Here is a 26,406-nt window from a genome sequence, read left to right as displayed (position 1 = left end):
ACTTCGCAATGGCCTCTCCGGAGAAGATGCACCCAGGGCCGGCCGCCCTGCTCTGCTGCCTCTGCTCCCTGCTGCTCCCCGGTAAGTGCCGCCGGCACCGGGAGGGGGGGGCCGATCTGTGTGCTGTGTGTGTGTGTGTCTGCAATACTTGAGGGGACTTGCACCCATATTCCCCTTCCAGCCCCATCTACCCCCCATCCAGGGCCAGCCGCTGCCCCGTTGTGCCTGCCTGGGATCCCCCCATCCTCCCGCAGCCGGTTTTCTGTGCCCCCCCCCAGTGAAATGGGTGAAGATTAGAGTTTATTCCTGGCTTAATAAAATGACAGCTTGTGCTATGCGAGCGCTTGCCGGGGGCTGTTTCCCGAGCAGGGAGCGGCGGCGGGGCGGGGGGGAACATGGGGTGAGGAGGATGCGGTCGTCCTCCCCCCTGCCCCTTGTCGCCTTAATGCAGAGCTGCTTTAGCAGGAGGATCAGGGGCTTTATCCGCTATTATCCACTCGCTGATCCCCCAGACCCGCACCCAGGCACTTTCCCAGCCTGCGCTGAGTTACGAGGGAGCATCACTTTGGGGTGCGGGGATGCGGGTGCAGCCCCTGCCATCCCTCTGCTGCTTCCTGATCCCCCCTCACCATGGGTTTTAGGGTGAGGGTTTGGGGCTGGTGGTGCTGCCCCTGCCCGCGGCCTGGGCAGGGAGGGCCCCCGCTGCCTGCGCTTCACTTGCCCTGAGTTGCATCCAAATCACTGCCGTGCTATGGCCGAGCTGCGGTGACATCCAGCCCTGGGGGCACCGGCACCTGCTGCTGGGGGGGGTCTTACCGGCGAGAGGGGCCGCACAGCCTGGGGGACACGGGGCTGGATTCCACGGGCGTTGTGTTCGGGTGGGTTCATTGTCAAACCACAATGCCCCGTCAGAGCTGCTTGGCTGGGCAGAAAGCGGGGGCTGCTTCCAGTTTGGGGGGGACCATCCGGATTCCTCCTGCCAGCCCAGCTCTGGCTGTGGGTTCGGAATGTCCTGGGGGCTGAGGGCTGGGGTGCCCAGCTCAACTGAGACCCCCCCCCCCAGAAGCCACGGTCTCTGGACCGTGCCCAGCTCCATTTCACCCCAGCAGCCCATGGCTAAAGCACTCTGGGGTTCAAGCAGGGCTTTCTCAGGCATCTGCAGCCCCCCAAGTTCTTTGAGGAGCTTGGGAAGCTGCTCACCCACAGCGATGAAATGAAGAGGAGGGGGACATTGGGGGCCTTGCAGGGAGCTGGTGAGGGGGTCCACCCTTCAAAGCCTCTGACCTCAACAGAGGAGCAGGAGTAGAGATGCTCCAGACTGGTGAGCACGGCAACTTCACACAGCATCCTTTGGGGATGCAAATGCTGCCCCCCCGGTACCCCAGCACTGGGTGTTTCCTGGGGTGCTGCCCGGGCAGGGATTGCTGCAGAGCTCTCCTTGGGACCACCAGGTCCGGGAGACTGGAGCCGGTAAGGGATTGCCATCTCCTTCCTCTCCTCAGTTTGCCTGCATGAGATTCAGCCGTCTGGGTCGGCGCTTCCCCACGGCGGCTGGCGGCTGCGCTGGCGGGCGACGGGAAACATCCCTGTGCAAGCGATCCATCGGGAATCGCCTCTGGTGCAGGGGCTGGCTGCGGCCCCTGCTTCCCATCTCCTCCCCGCGCATTTCTTAGACCCCCTGTTGCTGCTGGGACACGAACACCCCTGTGGGTCAGGCCTCGGGTTTGTGCCAGGGCAGGATCTGGCCCCTTGAATGGGAGTGTGATGGGTTTGGGAGTCCCCATGGTGGCGATGCCGGCATGAAGCAGGCAATGGGGTGACTGTGCTGGGTGCGGGGCTGGGGCTCGCTGTGCTGCTGGGGAGGATTCTTGTGCTGGTGGAGAGAGAAGCCTCTGCCAGGAGTTTTTAGGCTCCTTTAGGATGTGCAGCTGCCTCTGTGGCCTTCCCTGGGCAAATGAAAGTCTTGGAGGGAAGCAGAGAGTGGGAACAGATTGTTCTCCCAGTGCTTCTGACAAACCACTTGGGATGGTGGTGGGGATCAAACAGCGGCAAAGCAGCGCCCTCCTCTCCTGCCTGTCTGGGGTGTTTCACTCCCTTTTCCCTTGTGTTTTATCCAAGAGCAGCCCTCAGCCCCAGCCTTGCCCCTGTTGCACTGCTTTGCCTGCACCGGGAGCCACTTTGCCATCGGCCCTGGATCAGCTGCTTCCAGAAAGGGGCTTTTTCAGCATCTCCGGAGTGGGATGCTCGCAGGGATTGCGGGATGGATGGCTGGGCCCTGTGGCTGGGGTGTGATGGGATGTGCTTCGTGTGCTTGTACTGCAAATCTGCGAGGGACGTGTTGGGATGTGGCACAGGGGGATTTAGCCACCCACTTGCAAAATACCTTGTGCTGCCCATGGGGCTGAGCCTGGATTCCTGCACCTTCCCTCTGCTGCCTGCTGAGCCTTGTCCCCACAGCGTGCCTCGTTCTACCCTCACCCAGAGGCAGCTCTTGCCCAGAGGCAGTGGTCCAGGGGTGCTGGGGTTGTTCAGCGTCTGTCCCAGTGTAAAAGCCAGGCTTTGGGTCCTGTGCTGGTCCCGGCACCTCCATCCTGCTGCTGGCGGGGATGGGGCTGTGCTGCTCTCCCCGTATCTCCCACCATGGGCAAGTCGCAGGCGCTGGGGTGGGGGTGAAGGATGATGCTGTGGCCATGGCTCCATCCCTGGTGGAGGGCTCCAGCCAGCGCATCCCAACCCCAGCAAGGAGCGGGGGATATGGACAGATATGGACCATCCCCATCCCTTGTTCCGGCGCAGAGCATCTCCCAGCTCCGCGGTTCTCAGGCCAGCAGGTGGAGATGTGCAATAACTCGCTGCTGAGCCCGGAACGTGCACCCAGCCTTTGCTCTTTTAATGCCTGAATCGGGACCGTGCACCTGGCGTTTGCTCATTTAACAGCCCCCATCCCGGCCGTGCTGGTGGGGTCAGAGCAGCCGAGCAGCCTCAGCTCCAGCCAGGAGCACAGAAGGGGCGATAGGATCATTGCTCGTCCTGATGGGCAGGTGAGAGGACAGGATCCAGCTTCTGAGCTGGGTAAAACCTGGCACAAGTTCTGCCTTTGGTGCCACAGAAAAGGCTTTCAGCTCTGGGGTGTCCTTGCATGTCCCCCAGGGCCCACTCTGTCCCCCAACCCTGATACCTTGCAATCCCAGCAGGATGCTCATGCTGGGATGTGGTGATGCTTCTTCTACCCCTTTTGTCCTCTTGGTGTGGCTGAGGGAAGAGAAGAGGATGAGGGATGCTGTCAGTGGCATGATGGAAATCCTCTGAGTGATGATTTTGGTGAGCATCTGTTGCAGGCTTTGGCTTTGGGGGATTTCAAGATGCATTAGGTGCCTCGATACTCTTGGCCAGAAGCATCCTTTTGTGTGTGCACTTCTCTGTGTCATGATGCTGCACCCCAGGCTCAGCCCTGCTGCATCACTGGGGAAACTGAGGCAGGGAATTGGATGGCAGCAACCCCCTGGCTTGGGATTGCACAGGGATTTTTGGAAACCTGCCTTTTTGTCTCTTACTCTAAGTGCTGCTATGAACTGCCCTCACCAAGTCTGGCTGCTGAGGTCCCTCCTCACCCAGCTTCTCTGCATCTTAAACAGAGCAGGAAAGCAAAAAACCAACCAAGCTGTGGGGTCCCTGCAGAGCATCCCTAACATTTCACTGGCACATCCCAGCTCCATGCCCTCCTGTAGCCCCCCAGACACTAACAGGGGGGTGGGCAGCTGGACATGGCCTGATCCCAGGAGATGATGGGTAAGGGAAAGGGTCCTTACATGGCACAACCTGATTTTATTTGCCTCCTGCAATTCCTTGTCCAAAATAGCCCCTGATGTGCATGGAGGAATGTTCCGGTGTGATCCCCTCCTGCGTGGTGCCCGTGGTTGCATCCCATCCATCTGGAAAAGGTCACTCTTGCTAATCTAATCAGAGTCTCCTATTATTAAATACATGGCTCTGCTAACGAACAGCCTCCGGGAAGGGAGGGAGGTGGCTGCTCCTTGGGGTGGGATGCGCTGTGATGGGGACCCCAGCAGTGCCTTTGGGGACAGGGAGTTTGTCCATGTGTGATGCCAGAAAGAGAAATAGTTCAATGGTGTGAAGTGAGGCAGCTCCTGGTGATCCTTGCCAAGGGAAGAGGAGGTTGGAGCTCACTGCTTCCATGCAAACTGGGAGACATGGGGTCCTCCTGCCACAACTGATGGTGGCTCAGTGGTTCCCACCCTGGGGGAGGCACCAGCCAGGCTGGGGGGTTCATGGGCTGTCACCTCTGCTGCAGACACCCTGGGGTTGGGATGCAGAGGCTGCTCCTTGGGATGTGGCTCTGCTGGGGACCATTCCCTTCATTTTCCTTAGGCTGTTGCCTGACCTGTTGCACAGGATCACACGTCCCTTGATGCTGGCTGGGTGCTGAGCCCCTCGCTTGCAGCTCTGGCCTTCCAGAAGGATACCATAATGAAGGCAATTCCCAATGTTCTGAAGCTGCCATCTCCTGCTGGCGAGCGTTTCCCCATCACTTACACAATGTTTGCTGCCCTTGATGTTCCACTAGCTCTGCTAAAGGTGCTGGCGTGGCTTTACCCCTGCCTGCAGGCGCTGCCACCTCAGGGCCCCTGCAATGAATCCATCACCCCGTTGTCTCATCTGGGTCCTGCCTTCATCTCCCTGATTCAAGAATTAAGGGGGCAGGTTTTGCCCTGGTTAAACGGGCTCTGGCATGTTGGGCTCTTCCCCAGGACTGCCAAAAGTTGAGAATGAATTCACTTTTAATCCATTTTTCCTCGAGGAAAAGCTGAGTTTTCCACCTAGAACATAAATCAGATTGAAAATGCAATACCCTCTGCTGCCAGCTCGGTGCAGCTGCTGGATGTGCTCCTCTCTGGGTACCAGGTAAATCAAAGAAAGGAAGGGGATGCATTCGAGCTGTGTGTGTTTAATGCTGGGTGGCAAAGTCCTGAGCTGGTGAAGTCCTTGGCTCAATGCCTGTCCCCAGCCCTGATGCTGGGGGTGCTGGGTGAGCTCTGGGGGTGATGCTGCCCCAGTTGCTTGGGTTTATCCACAGCTCCTCGGGTGCCTTTGGGATCGAATCCCACTGTGGCGCTGAACGCAGCCTGACACACGTCACCAGGGGTGAAAATTAACCAGGATCTAATCAGGCTGAGACGTGTGGCTCTGCACAGCCCAGGCTGTGGCAGCGGGGGGGCACGGTTGGTGTTCACATGAAAGGGTGCTGGGAGGATGTTCCTGGGAGGGGATGGAGAGGGCACAAGGAGGATCCAAGTGGGACACTTGGCTTTGGGAGCATCACTGGGTCTCTTCTGGCGGCTTCTCCCTGTCTCTGCTTCCCCAGGGCTCTCCTTTGCTGCCTTTCCCCCCAGTTTTGGCTCCCCAGGGTATGTATTTGGTAACCATCTATGCCTACTTGCTGCTGGCATGTGGGGTGACCCACCGCAGCATGTGCTGGGGGAACCACTTTATCCCAGGGCAGCTCCCCCCTTGCTGCCTTTCTGAGCCCCCAGGCATCCCTATGGACATTCACAGTCAGGCCCTTCCTTGTCCTCCTTCTTCTCCCTTTAATTAATTCCTTCATTTTTCTTCCTCCTCCATAAAGGCCTTCTCCTCCCTGTCCCCCAGCCTGTCCCTTGCTGTGATTTGTGGAAATTGCTCTAAAGTAGCTGCCACGTAAAAGCCTTCCCGGCTCCAGGAATTTATGGCAGGCTGTGCCTCTGCACAGCACATCCCATTTAGGCCATATTTATTTATTCTTTTAGGTTCCTTGCTTCCCCTCCTTTTAATAATTTCCTGGAGGAAATGCAGACCTCAGCACCACAGCCTGTTGTGGAGCTGGGATGGGTCCCTTTTGCTTTTGCTGCTGGCGCTGCAATACAGGCTGTGTGCTAGCCCGGGGCTGAGTGCCACTAGGAGTTCTTATCATATTTCTTCTACTGATGAAGCCAGGCTGGACCTTTTGGATGGGGAGAAGTCTTAAGGACCTAAAAGAAAAGAGAATCTAGCAATGGCCCACCAGGCATAAGCACAGCCCTGTATTAGACACTAGAGAATCCACTTTCGAGCCTGCACTGCTGCTCAGGGGAAGGCTTGATCCGCTTTTCCTTGCCAGCACCCACTCGGTTCCTGCCCTAGGCTGGTTTTGGGAAGCCTTGGACCAATTTAACCTCCTGGTTGAGTGTTATGGTCCTTGGCACCATGGGGCTTCATGGCTGTGGCCATGAGCAGAGCTGGGAGCCGGGAGCATCCCGATGTCCCTCCCTTCCCTGCGGTCACAGCCAGGGCATCTCCCTGCTGTGCACTGGGGGAAGGTAATTTTACATTTGTAACAATTATTCACTTAATTGAGTTCCAATTAGCTGGGATTGGAGACAGAGGCTCTGGGCGCATGGGAGGGCAGGGAGAGCTGCTTGTCTTTTATGGCGCTGCAAAGAGTTTTCCAGGCTCTGGCTGCTGGGAAGCGTTTTGGAGGTTCCACAAGGGGCCCGGCTGTGTTCTAATTTTGGCCTGGGTTTTATTACTGGCTGCTTCTTTTCCGTGTGGAAGAACAGAGGGGGGCTCACGTTGGGACTGACTGAATTCTGCGTGGAGGGATGGAGGCCTCTGTTTCCCCTTTCTATTGGCTTTTAAGGTGTTTGGAGGTGCTGACCCCGTTGCTGGGAGTGTAATGTGGTGGGGAGGGAAAGGGATGGGTGTGGGGCCTGCTTCTGGTTTGAGTGGGGAGATGCTGAGTGAGTCTGGGGCTGCCTCAAGCTGGAGCAGCCAGCTGTTGGGTCATCCAGATGTTGGGAGCATCCCTGGGAGCTGCAGATGTGCCACATCCCTGGAATCTGGGACTGTTGCTGCCCGTGTTTCTCCTTCGCTCTGGGACCTGGTGGCTGTGGGGCAAAAATCTGTGGGATGCTCAGGAGAGCATGGTGATTTTATGCAGGCTTGAAATGAAGTGGCAACTGGGACATCTGTGCCGGTGGCTTGGTGGGGAATAGCAGGGTGGGCCTGCTTCTTAGGGGCTGTGGGGCTCTGAGTGTTTCGGATGAATCCATCCCCCCATTGTCTCATTTGGGTGCTGACCAATGTGGGTAAACAGGCAGCAGCACATCCTGCCCTCAAGTCCCTGATTCAGGGCAGGATCTTCACCTGGTCACTCTGTTCAGGAGCTGGGTTTGAACAGGAAACCTGGAGAGGGGCTTATGGACAAGGGATGTAGGGACAGGCCAAGGGGAATGGCTTTAACCTGCCCGAGGGGAGACTGAGATGAGCTCTGAGGCAGAAGCTCTTCCCTGTGAGGGTGCTGAGGCGCTGGCACAGGGTGCCCAGAGAAGCTGTGGCTGCCCCATCCCTGGCAGTGTTCAAGGCCAGGTTGGACACAGCGGCTTGGAGCAAGCTGCTCCAGTGGGAGGGGTCCCTGGAACTGGATGAGCTTTAAGGTCCCTTCCAACCCATCTCGGATTCTATGAAGCCATTGCTTTAGGGACAACTTTCCTGGCTTGCTCCAAGGAGGAACCACCCTGGAAGCCCAGCGGAGATGGGCTGGTGTTATCTATGGTGTTATCTATGGAGACAAGGGGCTGGGGTCTTGCATCATCAGTGTTTCAGTATCTCCCTCAGAGCTGTGTTTGGTCCATTGATGCACAAGCCCCAGTGCTGCCTGCTAACATCATGAGAAGTTTTAACCTTCCTGGCACAACCTCAAACCTCTTTTCCCTCTTCTCCAGTGCTTTTCCTATATGCTTTTCCTCTGCTAAGTGGGGATATATGTGCTGGGAATCCCCTGCTGTGTCCCAAGGGATAAGCTGGGATAAATATCCACCCCCAGAGCATCGCTAAAGTGATCCCTATGGCAGACAGCTGGGGCTGGGGCTAAGCTGGAGCTCAGCACTGGCTATCCATGATGGATAAGGGAAAGGGGAGGAGGCTCTTTGGCCTTGGAGCAGTAGGTGGGAGCAGGGATGGGGCTGGTGAGGCTGCAGCAGGGGCAGGATGGAGGGGACAAGCGAATGAGCTGGTGCCTCCCACCAGCCATAGCTATGTCCAGTCTGTCCATCAGCCTCTCTTCCCTTGTGTCCATCAGTCTGTCTGACCCCAGCATCCCCAGGCTGGGGTGGTCACTGGTGACCACTGGGGACCACAACCCCATGGTGGGGCCCTTGCCAAGCAGGACCCCTTGGCCTGGGGAGGGTGGTCTTGATTTGAAGGCAGGGCAGGAAGGTGCTGCTGCTGTCTCCATGTGCCCTCATGGCCAGGGAGAGCAGTTTGGCACATCTGGCCACATGGCTGTGGCCAGCACGGGGCACATCTGGCCGGGCAGATGTGGGGCTTGGTGAGGGGGTCACAGCAGTTGCGTGTTTCCATCTCTCTTCTCCCCACTTCCCACAATGGCTTGTAGGTCATCCCAGCTCCCCAGTGTGCTGCTGTGGGGTGGGAAGGAGGGGACACACATGGGTCCCATCCCACCATGGGGCTGGGGTGGTCCCTTAGCCCCAGGGGGATCCAGGCAGCCCCGGGCTGGTCAGAGCCTGGCCCAGGATGGAGATCTGCTTTGTTGCTTGCAGTACCAAGCTACGAGGGTGGAAGGACCATATGGTCCCGTCTGCGCCGGTCTAATAAACACGGGATGCAGGTCAGGCACTGCAAATCCCATTAACTGCAGCCAGAGATCAGGGTTTAACCCTTCTGTCCCCCACATCCACCCAGAAGTGGGGGCATGAGGGCCATGTTCCCTCCTGGGGGCTTCTAGAAACCAGGGCAGGGGCTGGGGACAGTGGTGTGGGCACTGGAGTCCCCTGAGCTGTTTTGCTTGTCTGCCCATACTTCCATCTATCCTTCTCCTTCCATTCATTTTCCTTCCATCTCCTTAACTGTTGTACTGTCCATTCATCTGTTCATCCATCCATCCACCTCCTGAGCCATTGTGATAACCTTCCATCCGTCCTCCTATCCATCCCTTCTTCTCCCTCTTCCTAGAGCTATTCTCTTGCTGTCCAGCCATTCCTGATCTGCCTGTCTCCTTCCATCCATCCATCCATCCATCCACACATACTCTGTTCTCTCTGCTGGTTCAAATATCCTTATCCACCCTTCTTCCTCGCTACCTAGGCAGCAGCCATGCATCCATACGTGTGTGCATCTCCTTCCTCCCTTCTCCCTCCCTCTCCTCCCTCTGTCCCATTGTGGCGCAGAGGCTCGGGCTGGGCTGTGATCCTGGCATCCCCCCTGGGCTGGATGCGGCTGGATTGGCCCTTCTCCTGGCAGGATTAGTTTATGGCCAAGGAACGGAGGCGCCGGTCCTGTCCCCCTTCTGGCGACAGATTATAGCATCATTTAAATGCATTTTGTCTGTGGAACGAAATAGCTTCTCTGGGTGCCAGCGATCCTCCTGCACTGAACTCATGATGACCATCACATTAATCTCCGTCCCAGCTTGTCCCTGCTGCTTTTCCCTGTCTGGCATGGCCAGGGTGCAGGTCTGTGCATGGGCTTGGTGATGGAGCCACCCGGGTTTCCCCATGGCACCGCGGTGCTTTATCTGAGTTGAACAGGGTCCCCAACTGAGAGTCCCTTTCCTTGCCCCTCCTGGTGCACAACCCTTATTTGCCATCAGAGAATCCTCACGGCAAGGAGGAAAGAGCTGATGGCTGCAGGTCTGGTTCTAAGGGTTAAAACCTGGTGCTATTTCAAAGCCTCTTTCCCCGGCTGCCGCCGCCTCCTCCGGTCCTGCCGGTACCTCATGAAGGGGTCAGGTTCGCGTTGCTCCAGGTGGTAAATCTTACTCCACAAATAACGTGGTGCCTTGGGAAAAATCCTTCTCTAATGGATAGGGACGGCGGGAGCAGCCGTGCCCGTGCCAGCCGGGATGCAGGGAGGATGCGAACCTTCACATGCCGCAGCAGAAAACACCCTCCACGAGCCAGAGGAGCAGAAAGCCCCTTGCTGATGGTTATTTCTGAGCAGAGAGGCACCCATGGGAGCTTCCTGAGGCTCGGCATCTCTCCTACAGCTCCCGGCTCCCCAGGAGGTGGGAAAACAGCGGGAGAGCAGGATGCGCTCAGCAGCAGGCAGGGTTAGCGTGGCAGGCACCGGAGCGGTGCCCACGGTGGTGCCGGTGATGCTGGCCGTGCATCCCCAGCATCCATCCTGCCCCAGGGAATTCTGTGCCTGGGTCGCAGACAAGTTCCATCCCAGGCAGCTCAGCAGCGGATGCTGCCCCCCCCCTCCTTATCGAGTGCTAATCCTTTTATGAGCCCTTTAAGCTGCTTAACTCCCCGCAGCAGAGTTCCCTGGGTGGGCTGCGGGGTCCTGCTTCTCCGTCAGCCCCGGGCTATGGTCCTTGCTGGGGAAAGCCTTGCTGTCCCGACATACTCCTCATCCCTGGCTGGGAATGGGGCTGAGCCGTTCCCAGGAGCCGAGCCATCACATCTGCACCTTTCACCGCTGTTTGACACGGGTAATTTGGGCTCTCCTGCTCGGGAGCCGCTTGGGAACGATTACAATCAGTGCAGGGAATGGGGCTGGCGGAGGGCGGGGGGGGGACCCGGGGCTCCTGGGAATTGCTGGCAGCCGCTGGTGGATGCAAAGACCTTCAGATGTCTTCCAGGCTCCCGCAGCTGCTGGCACAGTGCGTGCCGTCGGCTCGGCTCCGCTCCGGCCGCCTTCCGCAGCATCTGCTTCAGCAGGAAGATGCTCGTGGGTTTCTGTCCTCTTGCTGCCTGTGGCATAGGGATAAGCGGCTCCCTCCGAGGGGCTTGGGCAGCTCCATCCCTCGGGAGGCAGTGGCTGGCAGTGGCTGCCTGCTCCGCCTGCCTGCTGGTTGTTCTGCTTTGGTTTTAAGGCAAAACGGTCAAAAAGAAGGACCAAAATGAGGTCTGGGTGCTACTGGGGTTAGTGCAAGGTGGCACCAACGTCATCTTCGGCACTTTTCCACCAGGTCATGTCCATGCCTGGAAAATTTGGGGCTAGGCCAGCTTTGGCACCCAGGGATGTTACCCAACTGCACCCCTGGTTGGATGATGGGTGACAGACTGGCCATGACACCACCCTTACAAGGATCCCGTGGGGATGGAGTGGGTCTGGGGTGAAGGAACTGATTTAGCCACCTTGCTTGTGTGATCTGGGAGCTCAAAGCAGGAGGAAAGCCTTGATCATAGATACTTCATGGGAACTGCCAGCCAGAAATTAGCCTGGACCTGCCTAATTTTTGGTAGTGAGCCTCTGGAGAAGCTCAGCATCCTTTTCCCTGCACAGCTGGAAGCAGGGATGTAGCTGGTTATGCCTTATTTCTGTGAGTGTGTTTGTGCTGTTTCAAACTGGTACCTTGGCATGGATGTGGGGTGGGAGACCAGTGCTGTGGGCACCCCAGTGGCAACACTGAGGTTGGATGCAGCTTCAACACAGCCTGACCCAGCCTCGGGCAGCCCCTGAGCATCCCTCCTCGCTGGACACCGCATCCCATGCTCAGGTGGGTTCGGTGAGGCTGGAGCCACCCCCTGGGAAGCACAATGATGCCTGAGGTCCTGGGAACATCTTGTGAGGCTTTGGTTTGCAGGGGAGAAGGGCTCTTGCTGCCTTTGTGATGAGTCTGGGGGCTGAAGCCCCCACTCCTTGCTGCAGGCCTGGACCACTGCCTGGGTCCGCTCTCCCTGCTCTGGGGCTCAGGAGATGCTCTGGAGGTGGATGCCCCACACTAACCCGCACTCTCCATTCCCTTCACAGCCCACGCCAAGGGGCCACCCCCCAGCCCGGAGCCCGCCGAGCCCCCCGGTGCTATCACACTGCCCGTGAGCTACCGCCTGTCCAACACCCGCTTGGCCTTCTTCCTCAAGGAGCTGGGAGCCAGCCCGGTGGGCAACAGCAGCACCCCGCTGCAACGGGCAGAGCCCTTCGTCGTCTTCCAGACCAAGGAGCTGCCCGTCCTCAACGTCACCCTGGGGCCCTTCAGCACGGGGCTGGTGCTGCCCAAGGAGCAGTTGCAGCCCTCCAGCACCTTGGAGGTCCCCGACCGCCTCACCGTCAACTGGAAGGTGCGCGCCTTCATCGTCCAGCCCCGGCTGGTGGCCAGCCAGCCCGTGGTCCAAGTGCTCTTCTACGTCTCCGGCCGGGATTGGGACGATTTCGATGTCACGGACCGGCTGCCCTGCGTGCGGCTCCACGCTTTCCGGGATGCCCGTGAGATCAAGAGCTCGTGTCGCCTGCGGGGCAGCCTGGCCATGTGCCTGGTGCAGGCAGAGCTGCCCCACGCCTGGTTCGGACCCCCGGCTGTGCCGCTGGGCAGGCGGAAGAGCCCCGAGAGCCTGGAGGTGCCGGGTGAGAGCCAGCAAGCCGAGCTCTACTACACCCTGCATGCCCCCGATGGGGCCGGACAGTGCCTTGGGGAGATGGTTCCCCGCCGTGGGGCTGGGGGAGCCAGGACTGAGGGTCCCACCCAGCACCCGCTGCTGCGCATCGGCAGCGTCAGCCTCCTGCAGCCCGGCCCGGGGCAGCCCATGCAGGAGCATCGGCTGGATGGCAACGTCTTCATCCGCCTGCCCGACAAGCCCCTCAAGCCAGGCGAGGTGCTCAGCATCCTCCTCTACCTGATGTCCAACTCCACCGTGGAGCACTTCACCCTCAGGTAAGGTGCTGGGGCTGTCCCCACTCCATCCTTTCAATGATGGGGTTGTTTTGGCAGTGCTGTGCAAAGGCAGCTGCGGGCAGGAAGGAGGGGATGGAACGGCATATTGCGTGTATGGAACCTGCTGGCAGGGCTTTGGGAAGCTGAGGGAGGCCAGAGATGCACCCAGCAATGTTCTGGGGCTTTGCAGTAGGACCTTGTTGAAGGGAAGGGCTGTCCGTCCAGGGTTTCCATCTCTGCGTTGCCACTATGGACTGCTGCCTTTGCCCAGTTGCACTGGGATTAGGGCCCCACCAACAGATGTGGGTTTGTTCACAGGCACTTTGGGAACAAGGTGTGGAATGACAAGGGGGCTGCTGCTACTGTTCTGTGGGGCAGCACTGGGATGGGGGACAAAACTGCTGGATGGTGTGAGGCAAAATCCTATGGGAACGAGGGGCTGGGGTGGGCTGAGCCCCATGGCTGCTGCTGACAGCCTGGATGGTGTTTCCTACAGCCAGGAGGGATCAAGGGCAAAAATCCCCCTAGGGGAGGGTCCAGGGGTGCCGGGGGTGAGGATCCATCCCTGACCATCGCTCTCCACAGGGTGAAGGCCAAGAAGGGTGTCAACCTGCTCAGCACCAAGTCAAGGAGTGGGCAGTGGCTGGTGAGCTCGGAGCTGCTGACGGGTGGCAAGCACTCCACTGCCACTGTGGATGTCTCCAGGGTGGACGGTGCTGGGCCCAGGTAAGGGCCCCCCTGTGCCTGCCCCCCATAACCAGGGGACTGGGGGGAAATGGCTGGGGTTTGACATGGAGCGGGTCTCCCTTTGCCCTCGTGCCGGGTGTCCGGCTGGCTGCAGTGCCAAGTGGGTGCTGGTAGGGGAAACTGAGGCACGGCTTGGACTGTGAGCAGTGTTGAGGTCAAGCCCTCAAAGCCAGCTGAGGTTGGGGCAGGCCTTGCACTGGTTTGGGAAGGGGCTTGATGTCGTGTGTGGTTTTTAACCATCCGGCACCATGTAGCAGGCTAGGGGGAAGGTGAAGGTGGGATTCATGGCCCAAGGTGGGCAGGTTTGCGGTCAGGCAGGCAGCTGCCCAAGGGCTGGTGGTGCATTCAGGTGGGATCTGCTCCATGGTCAACACAGGGAGCCAAGCTGGGGCTCAAGCAAGTGCTCCTAAGTCATGGGTACCATTGAGCAGCTGCATCCCTGGCTCTGAGCTGGGATTACCTGGATGCTGGAGGATATAGGCGGTGGATTTGGAGGCTGAATTGTGAAGCCATGGAGCATCCCCAGTTTGGAGTGGAAGTGTTGTGGGTTTAAAAGAAGGTCTAATACCATGAGAGGCAGCAGCTCTTTGTTGACTATCCTGGTGTCTCCTCTGGGAAGGAAGGGGAGCAGTCCCCAGTCAACGTCTCTCTGGATGATGGATGAGTGTCAGAGGGGGAGCTTGAACCAAGGCAGCACCTGAGATGGGCAGAGCAAGTTCTGCCCTGCTTAACACAAGGATGATGCTCATTGATGGGGCACCAGGAAAGGCTCGGGTCGGTTGAGTAGAGTCCGGGGAAGAGAAATGAGATGGTCCAAAGGAGCAAGGACCCACAAAGCCAAGGTGAAAACCCAGAGGTTGTTCAGTCTGGAGAAGGGGAGGCTGTGGAGGCTGCAAGAGCAAGGGGCAGCTTTGCTCCTTGCATCCATGTGGGTAGGACGCGGTGAGCAAGGGCAGGGGATGGGCACAGTGTCAAAACCATTAACAGGAGTCTCTGAAGTGTTGGAAAGCAATTGTTCTCCATCACTGTGCCTATGGGAAAAGGGAGGCAAGTACCTCCGGGAGCTGGGTTAAGTGAGTTGATGTGATTCCCGCTCCCTGCATAGGGAATCTCCTGATATCTCTGCCCCACACTGAGGGAAGCAGGGGCTGACCTCCTGCAGAAAGGAGAAGCTCAGCTCTGACCGCTTTGAACGTGAGCTCAAAACCCATCTGCAGGCCCCCCTCCAAAGGGCTTACCCGGAGGGTGGATTTTCCATTGCTTCCAAAACGCAGCCGCAGCATCCCAGCCCGCAGCCCCGGGATGTGATGTCCTCTGGGGGATGATGACGGACACCAGAGTGTCCCCAAAGCCATGAGCCCCCCCTCCTCTGCATGGCCAGCCCTATGCATGCTGCCAGCAGCGAGCTCCTCTCCCCTGTCCCTTCCCCCTCTCCCTGCCTGCCACCGCTGCTTCACATCAGGCAGGAAAGGTTAGAGACGGAGGATGAATTTAAAGTGATTACAATCACCTTTCAGACAAACAACTCCATCAAATATTAACGCAATGGCAAGTAGGAATGACTCGAAGCCGTGTTGCCCTGCGGGCTGCGCTGCCGGAGGAGGTTGCCTTGCTGGGGCTCTGGGGGCTTTTGGCTGTGCAGAGAAAGCCCTGAGCTTTGGGGTGATAATAGCTAATTTGGGGTGTTCTGTTGCACCCCGGCTGCATCCTAAGTTATTCCACCAGCCTGAGCAGCCCTGCTCTTGTCTCTGCCGTGGCTGAGGGCAGATGATGCTCGGGGAGGGCAGAAGATGGTGGCATCCCGTGGGCACCCCATGTCAAGGAGTCACCTCTGGCATGCAGCTGCAGCTCTGGTTTGCCTTTGAACCTGGCTCTTCCTGGCTGTACTTAATACTTATGCACTGAAAGAGGTAGAGAGCAGCCCAATCCCCTTCTCCAGACTGGGTGGCCTTTGGCGATTCCCTTGCACTCCCATAGGGTGACAACCCTAGGGGCACAAAGTCCCATCAGGACCTCACCAGCCAATGCAAAGCCCATTGTCCCTGCTGTGGGAGCACAGAGCAGGGCTTGCCGTGCCCTGGGGCAGCCCAGTAGTTTTGCTCTCCTCTATCTCTGCTCCCTTTCACTCATTAGATATTTATCAGAGAGAAACGCAAGTGCATCCTGCATCCCCGGATCGCTGGGACCTCCTTAACGGCTGCTGTGCTGTGAGATGAGAGCGGAGCCGATCCCGGCTTCCCAATCCATAGGGATTTCACCTTTCCTCACCCCACTCCCTCCTCCAGCTCTGGGAGGGCTTTTGTTGGCTCTGCAGTTTGTGGGGGCTCTGGGGTGTCCCCTGAGGATGCTCTGGTTTGGGGGAGCAGTGGAGAAGTTTAACCTGGGGAGGGGTTGATCCCTGGGTCCCCTTAAGGGATTTGCAGGTTGGACACAAGAGATAGGAGGGCAGGGTCGCATTTGGGGATGTTTGCTCATAGGGGTGAGGTGTGGGAGTGATGATTTATGCTGCTGTCAGACCGTGTCCAAGCTAGGATTCAGAGGACAAGGGACACCAGCTCCTGAGTTCCCTGTCCCCTTAGGCACTATGTGCTGGGTTTGGCAGCACCCAGCCTCTCCAGCCCGTCCTGCCTTGGGATTGCCCCACAGTTCATTCCCTGTCCATTAAATGTGGGGGGGTTTGATGAGCTGATGGTACTGGAGCTGTTACCACCTGCTGCTCCTGTCTTACCTCACCCATCCCCTGCCCATCTGCCCTCTGCATCCCCACGGCTGTCCATACAGGCTGAGGGACAGCCCTGCACCGTGTCACAGCTTGGTGTTCTCTCACCTGCTGTCTGTGATTGAATCTCTTTCTCCCGTGCCTCAGTTTCCCCATATGATCCCCTTGGAAAGTGCTGTAAAGTCAGTGGCTTGGACTGGGCTCTTGTATAGAGACTTTATGTCGTGTCCTTGAGCATGCTGCCCTCCTGGGTGCAGGGGGCCCCTGCAGAGATGAGCATGGAGGCAGGAGCAGTGTGGGGTGGTAAATCCAGTTCTGCTGATGGGAAATACAGCTCTGCTGCTGGGAAGATGGAGCTGGAGAGGCAGGGAAGCACCTGCAGCCACCCACTGTCCCCAGGGCCATGGCCACACACTCACCCCGTGATAAGCTATCACCCAGCAGCCTTGCATGCTCTGCATCCATAGAGGGTCCTGGTCCCCGGGAGCCTATGGGACCTGGGGCACCCGGCTCACTGTGTCCCCTCCTGTCTCCTGCCCAGGGACGGGGACTCCTCGGAGATCATGCAGCTGGATTTCGAGATGGAGAACTTCACCAGCCAGTCGGTGACGCGCCGCATCATGTGGCACATCGACTACCGGGGCCGCAACCCGCCGCCCGACCTGGAGAAGGTGGTGACGGAGCTGACGGTCATCCAGAGGGACATCAGGGCCATCGTGCCCCTGGCCATGGTGAGCGGGTCCAGGTCCTCTGCTGAGCTTATGCTGGGGATGGGTTGCATCCCCCCTGAGGGACCTCCCTCAGCCCATCTGCCCCTTAGCACCTATACATCCGTACATCCCACCCCGCCTCCCACCCACAGGTCCTTCTCTGCCCCAGGGCTGGAGCAGGAGAGGGGCCAGCCAGGATGTTGAGGCTGCCCTCTAACGTGACAGTCCCCTTTGCACCCCAGGACACGGAAATCATCAACACGGCCATCCTGACGGGGCGGACGGTGGCCATCCCCGTGAAGGTCATCGCCATTGAGCTGAGCGGTGTCATCGTGGATGTCTCTGCTATGGTTGAGTGCAAGTCCAACAACGAAGACATCATCAAGGTGGGTGTGGGTTGGGGGCTCCTGTGACCCTCATGAGGGGCTGAGCCTCTTCCAGGGGTGCTGAGCCCAATAGTGATGCGAACTGGGACTGGCGGCTGAGCTGACGGGCTGCACAACCCCACAGCATCCAAAACATCATCCCCGCAGTGGCTTCAGTCCATGCGTGCCTCTCCCTGGGATCTGTTGGGAGAAGGACAAGATGCTTTGTCACTGTCTCCAGAGAGGCTGTGGGATGCTGGCACTGTGCAGGCTGGCACCAGGCAGCAGCAATAACTACGGGTTATCAGAGCACTTAGTGCTGATAAGGTGAAATATTGTCACCTCGCGGTGTAAGCTGCAGGTTTCCATCAGCAGCTTCACTCGTGCCTCCAGGTGACGTTTATCTCATGTTCGGATTGGGTACCAGGCTGGCCCCAGAGAGGGATGTGGGAATGAGCTGGGCAGTTGGGGAGGATGGAGGGAAAAGGGGGGCTGAGAGAGAGGAGCACCATGGGCTGCATGGGAGAGATGCTGATCAGGTGAGTGCAAAGGGCTCGCTGTTGCAGCAGCAGCTGAGGCAGCACTGTCCTCAAATCCAGCCATGATTTTTCCATCACCAGACCCATCCATCCATATGCATTTTCCTTCCCTTGTATGTATCCATCTCTCCACCTGCCTGCATTATTCTGTCACCATTTCCCCCCACCCATCCACCCCTAGACATCATTACCTTCTCCCAAACACCTCCTGCCCCTCTCCCTGCACGCACCCTCCCAGCCCACCCTCTCCATGTCTCTGCTGGACTGGGCAGAGAGCCGTGCTGGGGGTTCATAGCCCCTTCTCCCCTTGTTCGCCAGCAGCCAGTGGCCAAGCCAGGGGTGATGAGCAGAACCCCAGCTCCATTGGGACTTTCTCTCCCTGTTGGTCCCTGGCTGGGTGACAGGCAGTGTCACAAAGTGTTTACCCAAGTTCTTGACTGAAACTCCAATCTGTGCGATTTACAGCCCCGGCCCTAATTTATGGAGCCCGCTCCTCTGCAGTGTGATAAAACACTGGAGCAATAATACACTTCAGGATGGACTCCAAGACACTTAAACTGTTTAATGTGCTGCCTTTCTACTCATAAATCTATTTACGCACTGTCCCCAGCCCAGGGTGTGGGGGGGGAGCAGACACATGCACACGAGCCGGGATGAATAATGCATGGAGCAGCCCTCCGGCCCCGGCTCGCCTCCCGCTCGCTGCTCGGAGCCCCGTGCAATTGCTTGCTGAGTTATTTTGTGTTTGTGCTGGAGCTTCGCTTCCGAGGGAGCTCTCGGTTACCTGCTGAGATCGGGGAGTATGATTGCGGTGTCAGGGCTATGAACCTGTTACATAAATCAGAGCTTACATAGTGGGATGTGCTATCTGTTACCGTAAATAATTTAGCATGAATGAGGGCTGGGGAGACGCTTCTCCCCACGCTGCCTGTGGCTTGGTGCCGCTCGCTCTCATGTGGAACGTGGAGGGAACGTGTTCTGGATGTGGCTGTGAAGTTGCCAGGGCTGCTCACGAAGGGCGGTGGGTGAGCGTGGGTGGCAGTTGTCATCCTCACCCCCTCTGTGATGACACAGGGTGAATGCCCGTGCTCGGCCCATAGAGGAGGACCTCGTCACTTGAGGTAGTGTAGAAATAACCCCCGTTGCCTGCCCATGCGGTGGCCTTGGGGGCTCTGTATGCGCTAAGGGATGCACAAGCCACAAGCCCACCTCTGTTGCCAGCAATGCTCAATGGGAGATGCTCACCATCATTTGCTCTGTGAACCTTTCTCGGGAGCCCACCATCCACACCTGCTTGAGGACGCACTAGGAGCAAGTGGGACTGAGCCTCCGTGACCCACAGCCACCACCAGGACCCCCTGGGCACCATCAGCTGTGGTGCCTCTTCCCACTCCCCAGGCCCTTGGAGCAGATATTGCAGCTTGATTGCATGCCTGAGGCTGTGCCAAGGGGGAAGCTCCTGGCCACGGAAGCGGAGCCAGCAGTGCCTTGGCTCGGAGCCCAGGCAGACCTCAGCCTCTCGCTTCCCGACGCCGCGCTGCAGATCCGGGAAGTTTCTCTGAACAAGCGTGCGCTTCATTTAGAACCTCATCTGCAGTCACTCCATCGTCAGGACAGCCCTGATGGGCTGGGATATTTTGTTGTCATAGCTGTAACCCTCCCCGCCTTTCCCAATTGCAAAGCAAGCGGTCCCCAGAAGTTGCAGGGGGAGGGTTTATTAGCTAAGGTAACGCAAGCAGCAACCCACCGTATGTATTGTGATAAATGGCACAATATCCAGAGCCCTCCTTTGCTGGAGGGTTCACCCAGGAGCTCATCTTTATTCAGACGCTGCCCCGACAGAGATGAGATTGTCTTTTCGGACGTGCTGAGCTGGTATCCGATAGGAAGACAAGGAACAGCCCCTCCTGCATTGCACTTCCCTCCCGTGCCCGCGGAGCAGGAGCTTCCCAAGGCTCTTGGGTCCTGGGCTCTGCCTGGGGAGCACAGGCACCTTGCAGGAGGCTCCTGCAGCCAACACGTGGAGCCTCTGCAGGAGTCAGGCTTGCGGGCTTGGAGATGCAAAGCTCCTGCAGCTGAATGACCACAGGTGCCCAAAGATAAAGTGGGGAGAGTGGCAGCGACGCTTGCACCTCTGCTGTCAGCTACCGTGCAGCACAGACTCAGCCCCTTATCAGCCATCAGAGAATCCACGTGGGAGAGCGGCTTGTTGGAAATAAGTCCTTCTGTGCTGTTGTGAGATGCTTGGTGCATCTGCGCTGCTGGCTGGGCCAATGGGGTTTATTCTTCTCCAGCAGCAAACGACTTGGATGCAATTCCTGATGGTGTAGGAGGGGAAAAAGGGAGTCAGTATTGAGCCATGGGGCCACTGCAGATGAGAGGTTGGAGTTCCCTTGGCCCGGTTGTCTTCTGCCTTGCTGGGAAGGAGCTGTTGACTCTGATTGCCTAAGCTGAAACACAGGTGATGCTGCATTGGCATCCTCTCAGCGGGTCAGGTTGATCAGTAATAAGTGGTCCCCTGTGGCATGTATTTGTTTTATAGCAAATTTAACCAATGGCATTTGCATAGATGGGAATTAAAAGAGAAAGGGCGAGAAGATGAAGATGAGGATTCAGATGAGCTGCAGGAAGCTCTCTGTGGTGTTAGCAGGAGGGACGGGGACAAGGCACTGGGGGGTACCTGCACATGGACACGCAGTGGGTCTGTGCTTGCTGCCTGTGCCCTCTGGGTATGGGTGGAGGAGACTTTGGGGCAGATGTCCAGCATGAGCAACGTGTAACCCCTGTGAAGCACCCATGGGTGCCTCCAGCTTGAGAGCAGAATAAGGATACAATTCAGTGCCAAAGAGACTGAGGCATCAAATGATGGTGTCTGGTTGAGGGGGCAAGAGGGAAATTTGCATTATGGACATGGTGTGTGTGGGTCCGTGCTTCTGAGCAAGGATCTCCGGGAGCAGAGAGCATCTTTGCTCCCGGGGCCACCTTTTTCTGGGTACATGGTGGTGAAATTCTCTTGTTTCAGCACTTCCCATCCTCTGGACAGGCTCCTTCTGGGATCTCCGGTGTGTCTGTAGGGCTGCTGTAACCCTCCATCCTCCCTTCTCCCCCAGGTCTCCAGCAGCTGTGACTACGTCTTTGTCAGTGGGAAGGAGTCGCGGGGCTCCATGAGCGCCCGGGTCACCTTCACCTACGAGCACCTCTCTGCCCCGCTGGAGATGACAGTGTGGGTGCCCAAGCTGCCGCTGCACATCGAGCTCTCAGACGCCCGCTTGAGCCAAGTGAAGGGCTGGAGGGTGCCCATCCTGCCGGACAGGAGGTGGGTACTGCGGAGTCACCGTGCCGGGGGGTCTGTCCAGCCTGAAGGAGGCACAGTGAAGGTGGTGGTAGTGGTCGAGTTGCCTTGTTTGGATCTTTAATGAGGGGGGGTTGAGGGTGATGGAGCCAGCGTTGTCTCAGGAGCCCTATGAAGTGGTGAGAGAGCGTGGCTACAGGTTGCGTGTTTGTATGGAAGGAGGAAAATCTCACAGTGAGGTTGGTCAATTATATTGACCAATAAATACATTATATTGGGAGAATTATAACACCCAGGGACCAGCACAACAGCTGGAGCTGGTTGGGAACATCCATCCTTGGCAATGGTCAAAACGTCCCTGGAGGAGGCCAGGAACAACCAAGCTCCAAAGTTAGCCCTGCTTTGAGGTCTAGAGACCTCCAGTTGCCCATCCCAACTTGAGATCATAGAATCAGAATGGTTTGGGTTGGAAAGGACCTTGAGATCATCCAGTTCCAACCCCCTGCCATGGGCAGGGACACCTCACACTAAACCATTTCACCCAAGGCTCTGTCCAACCTGGCCTTGAACACTGCCAGGGATGGAGCATTCACAACCTCCCTGGGCAACCCATTCCAGTGCCTCAGCACCCTAACAGGAAAGAATTTCCTCCTTATATCCAATCTAAACTTCCCCTGTTTAAGTTTTAACCCGTTACCCCTTGTCCTGTCACCACAGTCCCTAATGAAGAGTCCCTCCCCAGCATCCCTATAGGCCCCCTTCAGACACTGGAAGCTGCTCTGAGGTCTCCACGCAGCCTTCTCTTCTCCAGGCTGAACAGCCCCAACTTTCTCAGCCTGTCTCCACAGGGTGCTCCAGCCCCCGAGCATCCTCGTTGCCCTCCAGATGAGATGTCTGCTCCTCTCAGCTGGTTAGGGGGCAGAGATGCTGGTGACCCTATTACCATGTGCTGCTAAAACCTTATGGGCAACAGGCATCTTTTGGTGACCTGGTGTTTGTCCCTGCCTGGCCCCCCTTCTCCCTTCCTGTGAGGGCAATGAGGAGCTCGGTAGCACTGCCCACCACCACTGCCCCATCCCGCAGGTTGGTGCGGGACAGCGAACACGAGGAGGATGAGGAGGAGCGGAGGCAGAGCCGGGGCTGTGCCCTGCAGTACCAGCACACCACGCTGCAGGTCTTCACCCAGTTCCACACCACGGCGGCGGAGGGCACGGAGCAAGTGGTCACCATGCTAGGGCCCGACTGGCTGGTGGAGGTCACCGACCTGGTCAGCGACTTCATGCGTGTGGATGACCCACGGGTGGCCCACATGGTGGACAGCTTCACGCTGGCCGGCAGGGAGCCCGGCACCACGCTCTTCAAGGTACCCCATCTCCCCACCTCTGCCAGCTTGGCTTGGGGTGGCAGGAGGTGATGGGTACCCTGGTCCCCTGCAGGTTGTGTCCCCGCTCATGGAAGCGGTGCTGGGTGAGACGCTGGTGACGGTGGCGGAGGAGAAGGTGAGCATCACGGACCTGAAGGCCCAGGTGGTCTCCAGCCTCTCGCTGTCCCTCCACCCCAGCCCTGGCAATAGCCACACCATCATTGCCCGGACGTCCGTGCAGCAGAACCTCAGCTTCTTCAAGCAGGTGAGGCCAGGAGGGTGCACGTGGGCTTGGTGGGGAGCTTGGGTTGGGTGAGGGCTCCACCTGTAAACCTCCCCTCCCAAATCCTGCTCACGGTCATCCCGGACCCTCAGAGCACCCCAGAAACCTTCACACACTTGTGAACCAACCCTGCCCCAAGGGCAGGATGCAACCGTGGGGACAAAGGGGCTTGGAACAAATCCTATAGCTTCGGTAGCCACATCGGGCACCTCCGGGGCTGGGATTTGGAGTGAGCCTGGGCAAACATGGGGAACACTGAGGAAAGAAGATGTAAAAAGGGAAACCTAGGTGATGTTTGGTAGGAATAAGATGGATGATGGAGGGATAAAGGGTGAATTGGACCGGGAGAAGGATGAAAAGGAGGAGAGATTGATGGAGGGATGGACAAATGGGTGCAGGTGGGACTGGCATCCTGCTGGGCAACCGGTGCCTGTGTTGGTCCCGCAGGAAGCGCTCCTGAGCCTGTGGATTTCCTACAGCGACGGCACCACGGCCCCCCTGTCCCTCTACGACCCCAAGGACTACAACCTGGTGGTGAGCAGCCTGGATGAGAAGGTGGTCTCGGTGACCCAGGACCGCGCGTTCCCTTTGGTGGTGGCACAGAGCGAGGGCGCAGGGGAGCTGCTGCGGGTTGAGCTGGTCATCTGCGAGAGCTGCCAGAAGACCAAGCGCAAGAGCGTCCTCTTCACAGCCTTGGCCAACGTGCGGGTCCACTTTGGGTCCGAGGAGGACCCAACCTATGACTATGACCACGTCCCCAGCAAGCCAGGGCTGGCGGAGACGGGGGCAAGCACCACCCTGCGGGCAGAGGTGGAGAGGAAAGCGGAGCCGAGCGAGGACAGTAGGATGTCCAGCGCATCCCATCCCACCGAGGACTTCCCCACCATCCCCACGGGCTTTGTCCAGGTGACCAGGGGGCTCACAGACCTGGAGATAGGCATGTACGCCCTCCTGGGTGTCTTCTGCCTGGCCATCTTGGTCTTCCTCATCAACTGCATTGTCTTTGTGCTGAAATACCGGCACAAACGTATCCCGCCTGAAGGCCAGACCAACATGGACCATTCCCACCACTGGGTCTTCCTGGGCAACGGGCAGCCCTTGCGGGCTCACAATGACCTCTCCCCCCAGCCCGAAAGCCCTGGGAACCCGCTGGAAAACGTCCAGACCTGCTGCCACGGGGACCACCACAGCAGCGGGAGCTCACAGACCAGCGTGCAGAGCCAGGTCCATGGCCGTGGGGACGGCTCCTCGGGGGGCTCCACACGGGACCAGAGCGAGGACCCGCTCAACTCCCCCACCTCCAAACGGAAGCGGGTGAAGTTCACCACCTTCGCCACGCTGCCCTCCGACGAGCTGGCCTACAACTCCATCCCCATCGCTGATGAGGAGGACTTGGAGTGGGTCTGCCAGGACATGGGGCTGCAAGACCCCGAAGAGCTTCACAACTACATCCGCAGAATCAAAGAGATCGCTTAGCGCAGGGGCAGAGGGGATGGGGCGGGAGGGAGGGGGCTGCCACGCTGTGCCACGCCACGCCGTGCCACGCCACGCCACGCCACGCCACGCCAGCCGTGTCCCCGGGGCTGGAGACCCACGTTCAGCTCTCTTTTGCGCATCCCCTCTTCCGCACATCTCACGTCCTCACCCCGTTGGAAGGCACCCACTGGGGCCTTGTTCTTTCCGTGCCCTTTATCATCTGGTTTTCCCAGAGGAGGCATCAAGCACACGTGTGGCCCCCTCAACCCGCTGGCTTGTGGTGGGGGGCAGAAAAGGGAGCCGGGGTGGGGGGCAGAGATGGATGGGGTTAGAACCTCTGTGCGTGTCCAGTGGTGCACAGGGCAGGATGATGCTGCGGGTCCTGCTGTGCAGGGAGTGGAAGAGATGCTCAGCGGGAAGGTGGCTGGTGGGGGCTTCCCGAAGGCACCCCCCTGCCTTTGCTGCACTCGGTGGCACAACTGTGGAGGTGAGTGCTGGTTCAGGGATCTGCTGTTGGAGTGTTGTGGGGCTGCCCCAGCCAAAGCCTGCTGCCCCGTGCTGTGAGTGATGCAGGATGGGGATCCGAGACCCACGGCCACGGGGCTGGGGCACTGCTATCACCACCACCTGCTGTATCAGCACTAAATGCTGTGAGTCCTGTGGGATGCTGACACTAATGTTTGCCACATGAGGACCTCCTGGGGAGCACGGCAGCTGCCTCTGCCCCATCTCGCTGCCTGGGCAGGGGCAGTTTGGGGTGGCCACCAAGCCTGCTGCCTATGAGCTTGCCTGTCCTTGTGTCTCCCTGTGCTCCCAGCTATGGGGTCACCCAACAGCCCTGCTGGGACCTCCAGGGCTGGTTCCTGCGCCGCTGCTGATGGGATGTAGCTCTGGGACTGGGAGGTGCTGTGGAGGCTTCCCACTACTGCAAGTGGGACACAAACGGACCTGGCCTGAGTCTCCCAGTGCCCCATTCCCCAGTGCCAGCCCAGTGTGGATGCCCGGAGCCAGGCTCAGCCTCTGTGGTGCCTTCTGACTGCCATAACCCAACACCTCCCCGCTCACCCCATGCTGGTGGCAGCTCCCAGCCCCTCTGGCTCATTGGAGAGGCCTCTGCCAGCCCAGGGCAACCCCATGTCCAGTGAGAGCATCCTCAGCCAGGTTCACCCCATGGTTACCAGGGCCGGTGGTCCTATGGTCACTGATGGCTCGGGGATGGGGACCCTCTCCAGCATCACCTAGTGGAGGGGGAGCGGAGGCTGGCAGGGGATTATTTCTGGATTGGAAGTTACCCACCACTGTGTCTCTTTCTTTATTTTATTTTTTTCTTAAATAAAAGTCCAGAAAAGAAAAAAACAACAAAACAAAAAGCCAAAACCAAACGGTATTGCAGCACTGTGAGGGGCTGTATCGCTGCTGGGGTGCCCGCGGAGGGGATGCTACCAGTGGTTTGGGATGGACACACACACACACACATACACACACTGACAGGGTCCTGGGCCCCCTTCCTAAGCTCTGAGCGCTTTGGGGTCAAAGCTGTGGATGTGGGGCTTCCCCACTCCAAACCCCTCCTCCCTTGGGCAGCCTGATCACAGCTTGGGGGTCAGGGCCAGGCGATGCTGCAGCCCCATCTTTGCTGGCCCCAGTGCCTCGGTTTCCCTGCTGGGCAAGCAGCAGCCCGTGGTTGTGTGCTGTGTTTCAAAAGCCTCTTTAAAGAGTTTATCAGAGGCCTTAAAAGTTACCTGCTAGTTCTGTGCTGAATTTATATATACATATATGCAGGGGGATTGAGATGTGCTCAAAGGCCAGGAGGATGATGCAGTTGTTAGGTTTTGCTGTGCCCTGTTATCTAAAGGACCCAGGTCTGGCTGAACAAGCCACTAAGCTGATAGCAGCTCCAAGCAGTGAAATTAATACAGCTGACTTCCCTGCTTGGAAGTGCCAAACCTCCCTGTTACATTAACATCTATGAATAGCTGTTAAAAAAGGAGTAATAAATGAAAAAGCAGAGGGGGAAGGTAAGAAAAGTGCGTAATAAAATCTCATCCTTGTAATAACACAGCATCCTGCTCCGTGAGCACATCCCAAGGGAGGTGGAAGGTGGTGGGTCAGGGATGAGGTAGCTTGAACAGAATCAGCATGAGGTGTCCTTGTGGCTGAGCTGATGACAGGGTTTGCTCCTCGCCCCCTTCTTCTGGCTGCTTTCCACCAGCCCCCCTTGAGCAGTGCTCAATGGCTGCAGCCAGGCCCAAGATCTGACACC

The 26,406-nt window shown here is 58.2% G+C and overlaps 1 protein-coding gene across 2 annotated transcripts; it reads left to right on the top strand.

Annotated features, from left to right (window-relative positions):
• TMEM132E (transmembrane protein 132E) lies at positions 1-24,769 on the top strand. Of its 2 annotated transcripts, none has more exons than XM_057399048.1 (9): positions 1-81; positions 11,752-12,649; positions 13,235-13,375; positions 16,657-16,846; positions 17,068-17,211; positions 20,840-21,045; positions 22,105-22,384; positions 22,458-22,649; positions 23,115-24,769. In XM_057399048.1, exons 1-9 carry the CDS (start codon positions 9-11, stop codon positions 24,141-24,143), a joined length of 3,153 nt encoding a protein of 1,050 aa, XP_057255031.1. In that variant the 5' UTR covers positions 1-8; the 3' UTR covers positions 24,144-24,769. The 2 variants fall into 2 exon arrangements, with proteins under 2 accessions (XP_057255031.1, XP_057255030.1); XM_057399047.1 differs by having other exon boundaries at positions 16,978-17,211.
• Positions 24,770-26,406: the final 1,637 nt, after the last annotated feature.

This window comes from Pezoporus wallicus, unplaced genomic scaffold (genome assembly GCF_028554395.1).
Source record: "Pezoporus wallicus isolate ANWC-B61680 ecotype Strahan unplaced genomic scaffold, APGP_CSIRO_Pwel_v1 contig_10656, whole genome shotgun sequence".
Classification (NCBI taxonomy): domain Eukaryota; kingdom Metazoa; phylum Chordata; class Aves; order Psittaciformes; family Psittacidae; genus Pezoporus; species Pezoporus wallicus.
Note: the sequence above shows the minus strand (reverse complement) of the source record. Positions and strands in the feature narration are given on the sequence as shown.